Genomic DNA, 14,296 nt, shown 5'->3' with positions numbered 1-14,296 from the left:
AGAGCAGCTAGGAGGCGGAAGCTGCCCGGTATGCCAGTGGGTGGGGCATCCTGGAGATTCCCCAAAGGCATCCTCAGCATCTCAGGAGTCCTTCCCAAGTCAGAGCAGAGCAAGACGTGGTACGCTGTGGGGGCAGGAGCAGCTAGAGCATGACACATCTCCCGTGCGTGCTGCGTGGCTGGGCTCCAAGCAGAGCACATTCACACCTGTGTCTCAGAGCCTCTGTGATTTTCCTTTGTAAACGGTCACCTGTCCAGCCTCTGCCCTGTGCCAGACCCTCTACGTATCCCCCTTTTCTGAGTCCTGACACAGACCCTCAGGGCACGTTATTACCCCCTTTGACAGGTGAGAAAACTGAGGTCCAGAGACAGGCCAAGGGAGGCAGCAGGTGTAACATTTTTAGCGTGGTGCCTGGCACATGGCGTTTGATCTTCCCAGCGCTGCTGGGTGGTTGCCCCCACCTACGGATGAGAAAACCGAGGCTTAGCATGGTGATGTCGTTTGCCCAAGATGTCACCGCCGTTGGCCTTTCTGGCTCCATAGCTGGAACTGGTAGTAAGAGCCCCAGATGGCCTGCAGAGTTCTCAGGAACAGAGGGGAACACTCCAGAAAACCTGGCGCCCGGAATCCAGATGAATCCACTCTGGAAGCCTGTTAGAAGCTCTTCCCTCTCGGGCCACCTGGCCTCTCATGCACAGAGGCTAACTCCATAGCCAACTCCTTCCAGTTGCAGATGAAGGAGCTGCTGCCCAAGACAGGTGTCACTCGCCCAGGGGCTCCCGGCGACTCAGGGGCACACATGTCAGGGGCATGACAAGAACTAGAGCCTAGATCTTCTGGCTCCCATACAGCCTCACAGCCCCAAAGAGGACACGTACACACACCTCTACTTGCACAAGAGCAGAAGCTGCTCAATGATTGCTTATTCCTCTCTGATCCCTCGAGAGAGGTTTAAGCGGCTTCCATCAGATCAGGGTATGATGTTCTTAAAACTGTCCCTACACACCTGCTCCCAACGTGAGTACGTCTGGCTGGGTGCTGGTAAGGCTCTCTCCCACCAAGCTGACAGGTCTGATTCCAAGCAGCCAAGTGCAGAGTGGCGTCTAGTTCCAGCTCTGGGGGCGGCCAGGGTTTGCCCCTGGGCTCCACAAGTCGCGGGGGTGTTGGACAGCAAGTCCCGGCTCCGGGCCGGTCTCTCCAGGGTCAGGGAGGCAGGACTCTGGCCTCTCTCTGCCACCAGTCATCTCTGGGGTCCTCGAGAATCCCAGTTGCCCATCGATATACATGAGGGGACTGAGTAAGCCCATATTCTTCTAATCCTGGGACACCCATCAGCATCGCCACAGAGCCAGCAGACAGGCTAACAGCTGCCTACTCCGCCCTTCTGGGCTTGCACAGGCATGCCCCCAGGATTGTTCTGGAAAGGGAGGAGAAGCTTTGCCCAGCGTATTCAGGACCCTGGGGTCCCAGGGCCGTTGTGGTTCATCCCACAGTGAGACACCCTCTCCTGCTTCCTGGCCCTCCCCGCCCCAACTGGCACCACAGCACCTGCACCTGCACAGATGTGCGTACACACGTGCACGCCCACACCCAGACACATGCGCACACGGCCTCCTGAGGCACTGATCGGCCTGCCGACCTGAGAGGGGCGTCCGTGGTGGAGAAGGCTGCCCGCACATCAGCAGCCCTGGCCCTGCCCTTCCCACCACCCTCAGCGTGACCTTTCCTCACCCAGATGGGAGGCAGCAGTGAGAAGAGCCTCAGTGCCTGGATGAGGAGACAAGGCATGGTGAGGAGAGGCCAGGCCGGCCAGGCCAGAGAACGGAGGCTGCCGCTGGCAGGGGTCCCACCTAGTGGTGCCGTTGGCAGGGGCAGGACCGTGAGCCGCAGAGAAGAACAAGGGGTGCTGTGGGTGCCCCCCCCACCCAGCATCAGCACGGTCCCACCCCCTCTGTTCCTGCTTCCACGGCCCCTCGGTGCCCACTTCTGGCTCCTGCCTCGGAAGCCAGGCCCAGGTGGCCTGTCTGGCAGCTGGGAGGTGACTGGGGCTCGCAGGTTCTTGGCTGAGTGGCAGCAGAGAGCTGAGGGGGAGAGGGGACTGGTGTGGGCAGCCCAGAGCACGTGCCGCCGCCGCCGCCGCCGCCACTGCTGGGGAGTGGGCTTCTGCTCTGCCCTGGGCTCTCCTCCCGCCCCTGGGCTCCTCGGGTGCCGGGTGCCGGGGACAGAGCTTGGGGACAGAGCCCGCCTGGCTGGGGAAAGACTGTCAGTCTCCCTCTCTTGCCTGAAGGAGGTAAATAGTAATTAGCGCTTCCTGAGCACCTGCTCTGTGCGAGTTCTCCCCATCCCCCACCCCCCCCAGGTTCCTCCCAGTGTAGACGGAAGTCCCCGCCGCTGCGGGAGCCTCTGTGGCAGAGCCCATGTGTCGGCGGCACAAAGCGAAAGGCCCCGTGAGTCGCCACAGCGCCTGAGCACACCAGCCTGGCCTGGTCTGGTCATCTGGGCCCGTCCCTGGCCTGGTCTGGTCATCTGGGCCCGTCCCTGCGCTCTGGTGCTTCTCCGCCCCTCCGCTCTCGGGAGCTCTGAGTCTGCAGAGGGGCGGGGACAGAGGCTGGCTGCCCCAGGCCCCGCAGCCGTTCCCTACCCCACCCCGATGGCTGGCCCTGATGCCCGGCACCTCCTCAGCGCCCTTGGCATGAGGCAGCAGGACTCCGTTCTTTCCTCACGTCCGTGCTCCAGCCGTTAGGAGCCCCCTCACCGCGCCCTGCCTAGCCTAGTGGCCCTGTAGCCCCCTTGCCCACAGCCCGGCCCAGCGGGCAGAATTGTGGGTCCCAGGGAGCTGGCAGGAGCCATGGTAGAGGGGCTACGAGGATCTTGACCACCCCAGAAGGGTGTGCGGCATGTGTGGCCCCATTTCATGAGGGGGGGAGGTGACAGCTGTAGGCCGGCCAGCCAGTGGGCTCCAAGCTGCTGGGGCCTTCCATCTTGACGCCCAGTGCTCTGCCCCTCGCTGCCTCACCCTCTGCCCTTCCTTCCAGATCCCCGTCACCCAGGCCCGCCTCATGGAGGACATCGAGCAGTGGCTGTCCACAGACGTGGTAAGCCGGGGCCCACCCAGCCCAGGAACAGAGGCTCAGGTGCATTTCTCACCCAGCTGACCGTGGGCTCCTGTTCGTCTCACGAGGACGTGACTGTCACAGGGGCAGGGTGAACAGCTGGTGGGGAGGGGAGGGAGCATCAGTGTGGGACACCTCCCACCACCCCTCTGGTGGGCACTCCCTTCAAGAGGAGGGCCTGGGCCCCATACGCCTCACAGCTGCTGGAGCGGACCCTTTCTGAGCGTGCCGCCACTGTGGGTCCCTGGGAGTCTTGGCCGCCTGGAGGGAAGGCAGACCAGGCTGAGGGTTACCGTGAGCACGCTGCACCCTGCGCCTGCACCAGCTCAGGGAGCCCTCCAGCACCTGTCCGAGAGAAACCACCGGCAGCCCCATCTTACGGATCAGGAGGCTGATGAGCAGCCATGATGGGTGCCGAGCCCAGGAGGAAGCAGGGGCTCAGGCCGTCTGCAGAGCCCTACGGCCCCCAGGGATCAGAAGCGGTGACCAGCCTCAGCCCTCCCGTCCAGGGCTCCTTCCCCTGCATCTGCCACCTCACCTTTGGGCACCAAAGACCAAGGGCCTGAGCGCTCCCAGGCCCAGAGGCTGCCTTTTGTCGGCGGCCAGGACCGTTGTTTCTGCCCGAGGTCAGGCAAGGGTCCCTGTCAGGTGGTGAGCAGAAGGCACCCCCACCCCCAACTTTAGCCTGCGTGGTCTCCATTTCTGGGTCCCTTCCCACCACAAGGCCAAGTCTGTCCACTCTCTACACACCAGAAGGAAAGGAACTGGTGTTCCACACCCTGGGCTTGGTGTTCTGTGTGATATTCCATTTTAGCTTCCCGACAACCAATTTTGCCACGCAGGAAATTGAGGCACAGAGCAGTCAGGCAAAACCTAAGGCTGCAGCTCAGGAAGGGGTGGGGTTGAGGTTCAGGTTCTGGGCCCAGCCAGAACCTGAGCCTGGCCCCCTGGGGTTCAGCAGCCTGTGCCTGCCTCGCAGGACCACCCTGGCTAACCTCTGCCTCCTGCTGCTTTCTCAGGGGAATGACGCGGAGGAGCCCAAGGGCGTCACCAGCGAAGGTAGAAGGCCCCGGCCCCCTGCCCCTCCTCCCCCGCCACCCCCCAGCTGTGGCTGCAGGACCCACCCTCAGCCCCTCTCTTGTTCCTCTAGAATTTGACAAGTTCCTGGAAGAACGGGCCAAAGCAGCCGATCGGTTGCCCAACCTTTCCAGCCCCTCGACTGAGGGGCCCCCAGGGCCCCCGGGGCCCCCTCGTGGCACTGCCCCTCGAAAGAAGACCCAGGAGAAAGATGAGGACACGCTGTTTGCCTTATGAGCGTGGGGCCTGGCGCCTGCAGCTCGAGCCCCTGCTGCTCCCGCACCCTTTGGCTGGGGCTTCTTTCCCTCCTTCGGTGTTAAGGCTGCTTTGAGGTTGGCTTGTTACCCCCTTCTCTCCTCCTCGAGTATGGGCTGACCCAGCTGTGGCTGGGCCACGCTGCCTGGGCTGTGGAGAGGCAGCTGGATGAACTGGAGTAACGGGTCAGTTCCACGTTGGGATCTCGGCCGACTCCTGCCTCCTTCCCTACCCCAACCGACCACTACTTTGCTGAGAAGCAGGAAGTCTTGTGACAGGCTGGCTGCTTGGTCGCCCTGGTGTGACTCCTTGCCCTGGGTGGTCCCCTCCCTGGACCCATCCCCAGAGGCGCCCACACTGTCAGCCGAGGCTTTGACTGGGGGCTAGAGACAGCAGAAGCTTCTGTCACAGCCCCTGGGCCATTCCTCAGCACCTGCCTGGTGGAGTCCAAAGGCTCTGTCTGGCTAGCTGTTGAGGGGGCTGCCAAGCTGCACGCTATCCAGGTACGAAGCTGCATGTGGTGGGGGTGAGACCTCCACAGGCCGCAAAGGGGAGGCGTCCGGGGCTGCCTGGAGCACCTGTGACCCCCACGACCTCCACTGCCTTCTCCTGCAACTTCCCTCTGTTCCTCCCAGGCAGGGCTCCACCGGGCACTGGGCCCACCCACCTGTTGATTGATCCCCTTGTACTGGGAGAGGTGCCTTTTGTATCCCCAATTAAAGGTAGAAAAGCACCCTGCTAGCGACACTGTTCATCTCCAGCTGGGAAGTGGCTCACAGGGACTGCTTTAGGCTGGGCTGGGGGCCGTCCAGGAGACAGGCACCTGCAGATGATATAGGACGAGCAGCAGGACGGCTTGCATCCAGCAACACCTGTCAGCAGGTACGGGCAGGTCAGCCACGATTTGCCCTGCCAGGAGGCTGCACTGCTCTCTGAGTGGCATCCCTCCATCCCAAGGGCACCTCCACCCTGCTGTGCCCCCTCAGGCAAGCTCCTGCCCGGCAACAAGAAGCACGTGGGAGCAGGTGTAGACAGTGCGGGCGTCCACACGGGCTCGTGGAGTTGTCACGAGACGCCGGGGGAAGTAAAGTTAGCATCTCATCTCACAGATGCTGAATCTGTGACTCAGTGGGTCACGTGAGCTGCTCCGGCCCAGAGAACACGGCATAGATGAAGTTGTTGATCATGTGCTGGGCGTTTCCTCGTGCGTCGGTACCTTGTCCCGGTTTTCCAGAAGGCAGCACTGAGGCTCAGTTTGGGTGACTTGACACACAGCTTGGGGAGCTGAGCCACAGGCCAGGCGTAGGGTGTCCGTTCTTATTCAGTCATGCAGCATGGCAGCTTGAGAGCTCCAGGTCTTGGGGAACCACCTTTTCCAGTCTGGAATCTCCACACCAGGCTCCCCAAGAGTCAGTGCTTAAGGCATATGCTGGAACCTCATGGCCCAGCCCTCAGTGGTGGAGCGATTGACCTGCCTGAAAGGTCAGCCTGTGGGAGAGAGCACAAGTCAGAATGCCTGGGTCCAGGGGGACCTGGGTTGTGGCCCAGGTCTGTCTCTGAGCAGCCACGGGCTCCCATCTGTGACAGGCAGGCAGCACCTATGACGTAAGGGGTGGCTTGGGCTGAGTGCGCAGGAGACCGGGCCCTGCCAGCCCTCCAGGTGGAGGTGGGGTGAAGAACTCCAGGGACAGCCCCAGGCCTGTCCATCCCCTGAGCAGGGGAGGCGGGGGTCTCCTTGTCTGGGCCAGGCTTCAGAGCTTGCAGAGAAGCCAAGCCTGGAGGCGGGTGGCAGCCGCACCCTGCGTCTGATCTCTTCCTCCAACCTAAACCACCTCTTTTGGGGGGCGAGGGGGGAGCAGCTATGCCACTGCCCCCAGGCAGCCAGCCATCAGCCTGGGCTGATGGCTTCGGTGAGCTAGAGGCCCCCTGGGCCCTTGCCCTCCACTCATACCAGGCTCAGCTGGTCCAGACTCGAGCTGCCCTCCTGCCCCCTGCACATCTGAGCTGCACGTGAGCTCAGGCAACGGGAAGACTCTGGTTTTAACAAGGTGTTAAGGGGCTCCTGGACCCCCAGGCCGAGGTGTGGAGCCCTGCCAGCCCTGCCCAGGCTGCTCTGACTCACAGCTGGGAGGAAGCCAGAGTGGCTTGGCTTGGCCACTTCTGCTCCCTGCTTCCCCTCGGGCATTAGCAGCCCCTCCATCCTAGCCTGCCCCAGCACTCAGAGGGGACCAGGTGTTGGCGACTTTGGCCTCCTCCGAATGGCCCCGGACGGCTTTATGTCGCTAGCCCTGCTGCCCCCTTGGGTCCGTGCTCGCGCCAGCACATGGCCTCCAGAGGCCCCCTCCTCACCCGGCCGTTCCTTGCTGACTGCCGGCAACAACACAGCAGGCCACTGGCATCGGGCGCTGAGCTGAGCTGTGTGCTTGATTCCACGTGTGGGGAGAAGTTCATCTCCGGCAGCATACGAACCTTCTCCGGCTGGCCCCTGCATGGTTGAGGTCGGCAGCCCTGCGGGTCAGACGAGCACTATGGCAACCGTAGGGGGCCACTCCCCTGCTCCTGGCTTGGCTGGACCGCTGACGGCCACACACACACACACACACACACACACAGATGCATACCCGCTCACGTGGCAGGGCACGGGGGACACACGATCCTGGTGAGCTCTGGCAGGGGTACCCCTGCTCGCAGACCTCTGTCCCCAAGCCTGACCTCCCTCCCTCTCCCCTGCAGCTCCCCCAGCCTTCCCCACCTCATTCAGCATAGCCTGGGCCTTTCCACAGTCACAAGAGCCCTGTGTGGTCGACAGTTTTGATCGCTGCTTAAAGGTGGGGAAACTGAGGCTCAGGGAAGCAAGGGCTTACCTAGTCACCCACTAAGTAATGGAAGGGCGGGACCCAGTCCTCTGCACTACTGCCTCTCCTTCCTGCCCGACTCACCCCTCAGTGCCTGCCTCCTTCATCTGTCCCCCAGGTGAGTGACGGCACCGTTTCAGGGGTCCCCTGTGGGGAATGGTGATTTTACGGGGATCCAAGCCCCAAAGCCCAGGGGACCTTCTGTGACCGGCTCCAGGGGCTCGTGGCCCTGTGAATGGCTAGAGCAGCCAAGTTGTTGGTTCTTTCCTGTGTGTGGGATCCCCCGAGCGCCGGCTGCACACCGGGCGTGGTTCTACGCGCTGGCAGCACGAGGTGACCGGCCCGCTGCCAGGCCGGTGGGTCACTCGCCAGGGAAGGGGGCAACAGAGACAAACACAAAAAGCGCCACGTGCTGCTCCAGATGCGGGAAGGAGACTGATGCGGTGACGGGGCTGGGAGGCCAGGGACGGCCCGAGGCTGGACAGGTGAGCCCGGGCCCGTGGCAGGGCCCGGCAGGAGGGCCTCTGGGCTCCCCCTTCAGGGGGCAGCACTGGGGGGACCCCCCTCCTCAGGGCAGCCTCCCCCCCCCCCCGCGGCAGCGGCCGGAAGTCGCACGGCCCCCCAGGAGAGAGGACCAGCAGCCGGCGGGGGCCCCAGGGCGGTGGGACAGGATTAATGCACCAGCTGCTGCTGCTGGGGCCCAGCTGCCTCGGAAGGTGGCACCAGGCCAGGGACACGGAGAAGTTGAATGGAGCCCTGCCGGCAGCCCCTGGGGGCCGTGGGAAGCACGCCCCAGAGCTACGGGCAGAGCCTCCAGCCGCTGCACTCCCTCCCGGCCTCCCTGAGCCTCCAGAACCCCGCCCTGGGCTTAGACACTGACCTCCCCACCTGTCCCCCAGCCGAGTGTGCGCCTCCAGCCTCGCCAACTGTCCTCACCGCAGATCGGGCCGGGCCGCTCCAGAGCTCTGTGACCTTAGGCAAATTAGTAGCCTCTCTCTGCCTCCGTTTCCTCACTTATAAAATGGACTGTAGCGGATGCTCCTTCAGGGGGCTGTGGTAAGGATTCACTGAGACGACAAGTGGCCCATCCCCTGTCAAGAAGATACCCCCCGCGTCCTGCCACAGGTGGTACCCCTTGCATCCGGAACAGCCTCTGCTCCCGACACCCCGCCAGGGGCACTGGCCTTCGGGCTCCTGGGTCATTTCAGGGACCCCAGCTCTCCAGGGTGCTCGCTCGCTGCCTCCAGGACAAGCCCAGTTCCTGAGACAGTGCCTTTGTGCCGCTCCCGGGCCGGGGCTGCCGCCCCAGGTGGCCGTGCATGCTCAGCGGACCGTGTGTGGTTTGCAGAGCCCTCCCCCGCTCTGGTGACAGGGGCTCAGTGCAGTGTCCCAGGGTGACCACGAGATGGCAGCAGCGCCGCATGCACCAGCAGCAAGTGGGGACAGGGTCCACCGCCGCCAAGGCGACCCCTTTCGTCCCGGTGTTGACCCCGAGAAGGGCGAGGTGGCTGCCAGTTCCAGCACTGCCCTCCCCGCCCTCAGCGCCACCGCACAAGGGTCCTTGTCCCCGAATCCAAACCACACAAACTCCCTTGCCCTCTGCCTCCGGCCCCCAGACACACTCTGACTGGTGCGGGGCTGGGAGCTCCGGTGGGAAGGATCCTCTGTGGGTCTGGACAAGGGACCTCAGCCCTTTCATTCCGTCCGACTCACAGGGTTATGGGAAGGATTGAACGAGACAAACGGGGAGGGGGGGTGGGCAGCAAACAGGCCTGTCCTCTGCCGGTGCCTCCTACAAAGCACGGGGCGCTCTGGCCCCGCGCTTCCCGCTGGACGGGGCGTGCAGATCAGATGGTGCTTGCCTGTGCGAGCAGAAACGCACGCGTTCACACCGGTCTCTCTGATTACAATCCAGCCACGCGGGATTCCTCCGGGCCTTCCCTTCCCTGTCTGTCGCTTCCTTCAACAGGGAGGAGCCTGGCCCCCCACCCCCGCTGCCCCCACTGCCCTGCCCCGCAGGTGTCCTCCTCTCCTTGCTTGGACCCCCCGGAGCCCCTGCTCAGACCCCTCCTCACCCTGCGCAGGCCCCAGCACCCCACTCCAGGCTGCGGCAGCCCACCTGGCACCCCTCCTGCCTTGCCGGGCCCCATCCCCATCTACTGGCTTCCAACCCACTGTTGGGTCAGGAGCAGAAGGAGGACGCCGAGGGCGTTTGCTTCTAAGAAGGATGGTCCGAGGAAGCCTCTCTGAAGTGACGTCCACGTCTCCACTGTCTCCACAAACCATCCGAACGTTTGTGCGGTTCTGGAATTTCCACCCCCAAACTGCCCCTGCCTACCTCCTGTGTCAGACAGCCCCCCAAAGCCCTGCGTTGTCGGCGTGTTAAGTAGGACCGTCCTCACAAAGCACCACAGGCTGAGGGGCTTCCACCACAGGCTGAGGGGCTTCCACCACAGCAAGGTGTGTGTGTCCGCCCTGCGGGCCGCCTCCTCCCTTCGACCCCACGGTCCCCGTGTGTGCAGTGTCCTGATGTCCGGCCAGGTCAGGTCAGGGCCCACCCTCATGACCTCAGTTAACCGTGATCCCCTCTTTCAAGGCCCATCTCCAAATACAGTCACATTCTGGAGTCCTGGGGGCGAGGACTTCACAGATTAAATCAGGGGTGGGACACCGTCAGCCCAGCCCGGCCAGATAAACCGGGGCCCTCCGGAACCCGGCCATTCTCCCAGGCCCACCTGCTCGGCACGGGGCCACGGGCTCTGCGGAAGGGTGAGCCCGCGGAACACCCACCTCCACTCCCCTGCCCCCCTCCCCTGGGACAGGTGTGAGGCTGCCTCGAAGGTCCATCCTTGGGCCAAATTGGCCTTGAGAGCCCAGGAAGGAGCCGCCACTGGGGCCAAGGGCAGACCAGGGTTGGGAGAGTAGAGGAAAGGTCACAGGTGCCCAGATGGAGCCTGGGCTATGGGCTGTCCTGGTCCCCACGCCACCCAGTGTACGTCTTAGAGCAGACCCAAGACCGTGAGTCTGCAGGGTTCGCTCCTGCCCGCTCCGGGGCAGGGTCCCACTCGGGGAAGCATCCTCCCCCCTCTCCTCTGACTCAGGGCCCTGGCCTCTCCCTGCCCCTGCCCTAGGCCACTCCCTGCCCCACTCCTCTCGCCCCCACTGTCCAGCCTCGCTCCATGCTCACGCTGCACCTCTGCGCTTGGCTGACACCGGGGAGAAGTCCACCCCTACCCAGGCCGCAAATCCCTGGTCATAAGAGTCACAGCCAGGGAAGCAGAGGCCCAGGGAAGGGAGGGGCCTGCCTCAGCACCACGCTGCCTCCCCACCCAGTGCAAGGTGGCTGGAGGCTACCTTGTTCCAGCCTGGCCTGGGGCTCCTGGGTCAGGCTGGGGAACCACCTGCCGGGCAGGCCAGCAGCAGGCGTGGGAGGTGAGGGGGGGGGGTTCTGAGTGACAAGGCCCCTGGGCAATCCCCCCTCGGCAGCATGCGGGGTGCCCACTGGGGAGCTTGGCCCACTCTCTCGGAGGCAGGAGGGAAGTGAAACCCAAGCTGGGAACACGCTTGCACCCAACCCCTGGCCCCACCCCAAGCTAGCCCCCAGAAAGGGGAAGCAGCTGGCCCACTGAGGAGGAGGGCCAGGGGGCTGTTGATGCTCCCTGCCCTTGGGATGCACTTGAGGTGGTGGGACCCTGCCCTTGCCACTCCTGAGACGGAAAGAAAAGGACTCTTCATTTTAAAGAGGAGAAAAGTAAGGCTCCGGAGGGTCAGCCGACCAGAGCAAGGTCACACAGCTGGGAAGTGGACAGGCCTTGTTGAGTGCTCTTTTCTGGGGAGAAAGAGTCCTTGCAGGAGTAGGGATGAGGTGCAGTTTATTCCAGGGCTGGGGCTGCTTTGGAGCCAGCAAAGGCACAGTGTGTGTGTGTGTGTGTGTGTGTGTGTGTGTGCGCGCGCGCGCGCTTGCACAGGCAAATGCGGGTGGGGTCCTAAGCTGGGGGGCGGGACTGCACCCCCATGCGGGGCTGCACCCGGCACCATGGAGTCTGGAGAAGCTTCCTGGCCACCTGCAGGGAGGCAGGACTAGAGTGCAGACCTCCCACTGGACCCGCCTAGCAGGAAGGGGGGCTAAGGGCCCTGGAAGTCGCTGTGCAGAAACCCCCCTTGGCACCTCCCCCTGCACCAGGTTCCTCCAGAATGTTACACCCCAGAGACCAACCGGCCCAGCGGGGTATAAACTTCTCCACCAAGGACCCTGGATTTGGAAATTTTCTTGTCCGTTTTGGTTTTGTTGTCTGTAAAACATTTTACAATGCGTGGAGGAATTAATATATTTTTCTTTTCCAGTATGCATCGTCATTGGACTGTGTGTCCTGCGTGGCTCACCGGGCAGTTTCTCCTTCCAGCCAGAGCATTCCAGGCCGCCTTGTCCCTGGGAACTAACTGCCCGGCCTGTTCGTCCAGCCCCGCTGGGACCTACCCACCCAGAACCCTGACCCACACTGGCAGGAGCCGAGGACAGCTGGGCTCACCCTGGCCGGGGCACCACCATGGCTGCACACCACCTGTCCGGACCACCCTGGCCTCTGCACTGGTCCCTCCACTCTGCAAACCTGGCTCTAGGGTGGGCACCTTGACTCTCAGATGAGCTACTGGTTCTCTCCCCTTGGCCCCGCCCTCCCCGGCACTTGGGGATCTTGGCTTTTAGCCTCCCAACTTCCAGCAGGAAGCCCCTCTCCCTCCCTCGCCCCCCAGTTACTGTCCCACCAGCCCTTCAGCCGTGGCCGTGGCCCTGGCCGTGGTTGACCGGCTGAGGGTCAAGGGCAGACAGCGTTGGGGTGTCTCCCGATGCTGCAGCAGAGCTGGGGGGCCGGGGGGCGGTGGTCGAGCCCCTTGGCTGAGCCAGCCAGAGCATTCCCTTCCAGCCCCACCTCCCTCCCTCGTTCATCCTGCCCTGAGGTCCATTCACCGCTAGTCCAGGTGCGTTCATCCAGCACAGATGCAGATGGAGCCATCCCTTCTTCCACTCCCCACCCCCCAACCCCAGTCCATCCAGAGCCTGCATGGACACCTGCCACACAGAGGACATCAAGGGCCCGCCAGAGAGGGGTGTCACGCAGCAAGAACCAGGGTGGCACCCGCTGATGAGAGGCCCCTCCATCTCCCTCCTCCCTGCCACAGCCCACCAGACAAGAAAGGGACCCAGAGGGGGACAGAGCCAAGGGGGGCGAAGGAGCAGGCACTCCACCCCCATGCCCCTCCAGCAAGGCCCCGAAGTACCGAGGAGCAGGTGGGGGGTGGGCCAGGGGGGATGTCAAACCGAGGAGGATGAGCTTGGGAAGGGACTTTGTCATGTTTGTGAAAGTGACCAGGAAGTTAGCAAAACTGCCTGAGGCGTCACAAAGGCTGCGGATGGGAGGCTGGGCCTGGAGGAAGGCAGCGGTGGGAGAAAATGAACCGATGACACCTTCAGGTTTGTGAACGAAGCGTGGGGATGGGAGGCTGGGGAGACTGGAACCGCTTTGCCTGTGACAGGGAATCCCCGGTTTCCGAAACCACCTGCAAGAGGGGAGGGGAAGCTGAGGATGCAGGGAAGACCCAGGGAAGGGAGGGAACAGGGTATCCCCAAAAGGTCCGGAAGAACAGACCTATCGCAGTTGCCATGTGAAAGTGTCTCTGTGACCTCAGGATCTTTAGTAAATCCTCTGCTCACAAGTATTTGTCAAGAGGAGGATTGTGTAAATGGAGAAGGGGTGAAGTTTCACATCTGAGTCAGCACAGGAGCAGCAGAATCACTGAGGAAGAAGCAGGAGCCGTGGGGGCAGGGGAAGTGGTGAAAACGTCAGCATCCAGGCTCTGAGAGATCTTCAGAGGACTTCAGACTTGGACTTGGCGTGAAGCGAGGGGATTAAAGCATCAACTCTGCCCTCCCCACAACGCCTTCCTCACATGCAGCCAGAATAAATGTCAAAAGGCTAATCTGACCGGGTTTCATTAAAACCCCCACACCAAACCCCAACACACACACACACACACACACACACACACACACACACACACACCCCTAAAACCCTTCACTTGCTCTCAGGTTAGAGACCCACTTCCTAGGCTAGGCTCCCAGGCCTTGGGGTGGGGGTCAGGGGGTGTCTATGCCCTGCCACATTCCAGATCTCTGCACTCTACACACACAGGCTGGCTTTCACACCTCAAATGGTTCACACTCTGACCACAGGGCCCTTGCATGTGCTGTTCCCTCTAGAACTGCCCTAATGACCCCCAGTTAACTAACTCACCCTTCAGGATTCAGCTCAAAACAAGTCACTTCAAACCTCCTGACCATGTCATTCCTCCATCTGGGAATTCACCTCTGTGACTGTGCTGACAAAGAGGAATGGCATTAACCACAAGAGAGCTTAGAGTCCACACCTTAGACCAATCCTGGTTCATGCCCTGGCCCTGGACCCACCTTCCCTGAGCATGTTTTCATCTGAATCCTGAACAGCTTGGGAGTCTGTCATCAAGGGGAAGGGGGGAGGCTGTGGAGTAGAAAACCAACATTATCCCTCTGATTACCATACACTACATACTCTCCTACTCCTTGCAGAAGTGGAGGGGGGCTATTTGACGTTTCTGGAAGGCGAGGCATGGGCAGGAGCATGAATGAACTTGCCGCATCTGGGGGCTGGACCCAGACTGGCCTGACGAGACTGGGGGATGTGTGAGATATAATGGAGCCTCATTATTGGGCAGCTTGTAACGCAGATAAAGTGCAGGTCAAATCATGTCCCCTGGGACACAACCCCCCCCCCCCCACTTGGCAAAACTTCTCATCTCAGTTAGCAACAGGTAAGGCTTTTTGTCTCACCCTCCAAAAGAAACCTGGTAAGGACAAGTTCACAGTCATAGACTGGTGGTGCCATTCTGCTAGTCAAGTCAGTCTAGGCTTGCATGCCTCCAGTGATGGGACACTCACCATTTCCTATGGGAACCCTTTTCACC

General features: G+C 62.2%; 1 protein-coding gene and 1 long non-coding RNA gene across 5 annotated transcripts in view; both read left to right on the top strand.

Annotated features, from left to right (window-relative positions):
- The window catches only part of TOM1 (target of myb1 membrane trafficking protein), a 38,593-nt gene extending 33,415 nt beyond the window's left edge, over positions 1–5,178 (top strand). For 2 of the 4 annotated variants that reach the window (XM_073900323.1, XM_073900325.1), the window contains 4 exons: positions 1,736–1,789; positions 3,036–3,095; positions 4,133–4,172; positions 4,264–5,178. In XM_073900323.1, coding sequence (XP_073756424.1) covers positions 1,736–1,789; positions 3,036–3,095; positions 4,133–4,172; positions 4,264–4,427 — 318 coding nt within the window. In that variant the 3' untranslated portion in view covers positions 4,428–5,178. The remainder of the gene's footprint in view (positions 1–1,735; positions 1,790–3,035; positions 3,096–4,132; positions 4,173–4,263) is intronic. The other 2 variants (XM_073900324.1, XM_025881524.2) reach the window with 1 other exon arrangement.
- A 4,594-nt stretch (positions 5,179–9,772) lies between these two features.
- LOC112831433 (uncharacterized) lies at positions 9,773–13,276 on the top strand. The gene is made up of 2 exons (XR_012380614.1): positions 9,773–11,051; positions 11,645–13,276. It is a non-coding gene; the product is annotated as an uncharacterized lncRNA (long non-coding RNA).
- The last annotated feature ends 1,020 nt before the right edge of the window (positions 13,277–14,296 follow it).

The sequence above is a fragment of the Callorhinus ursinus genome, unplaced genomic scaffold, assembly GCF_003265705.2.
Source record: "Callorhinus ursinus isolate GAN/ISIS: 27379988/994484 unplaced genomic scaffold, GSC_fseal_2.0 scaffold14, whole genome shotgun sequence".
In the NCBI taxonomy this organism is placed as follows: Eukaryota; Metazoa; Chordata; class Mammalia; order Carnivora; family Otariidae; genus Callorhinus; species Callorhinus ursinus.
This window is presented reverse-complemented; position numbering and strand designations above follow the sequence as displayed.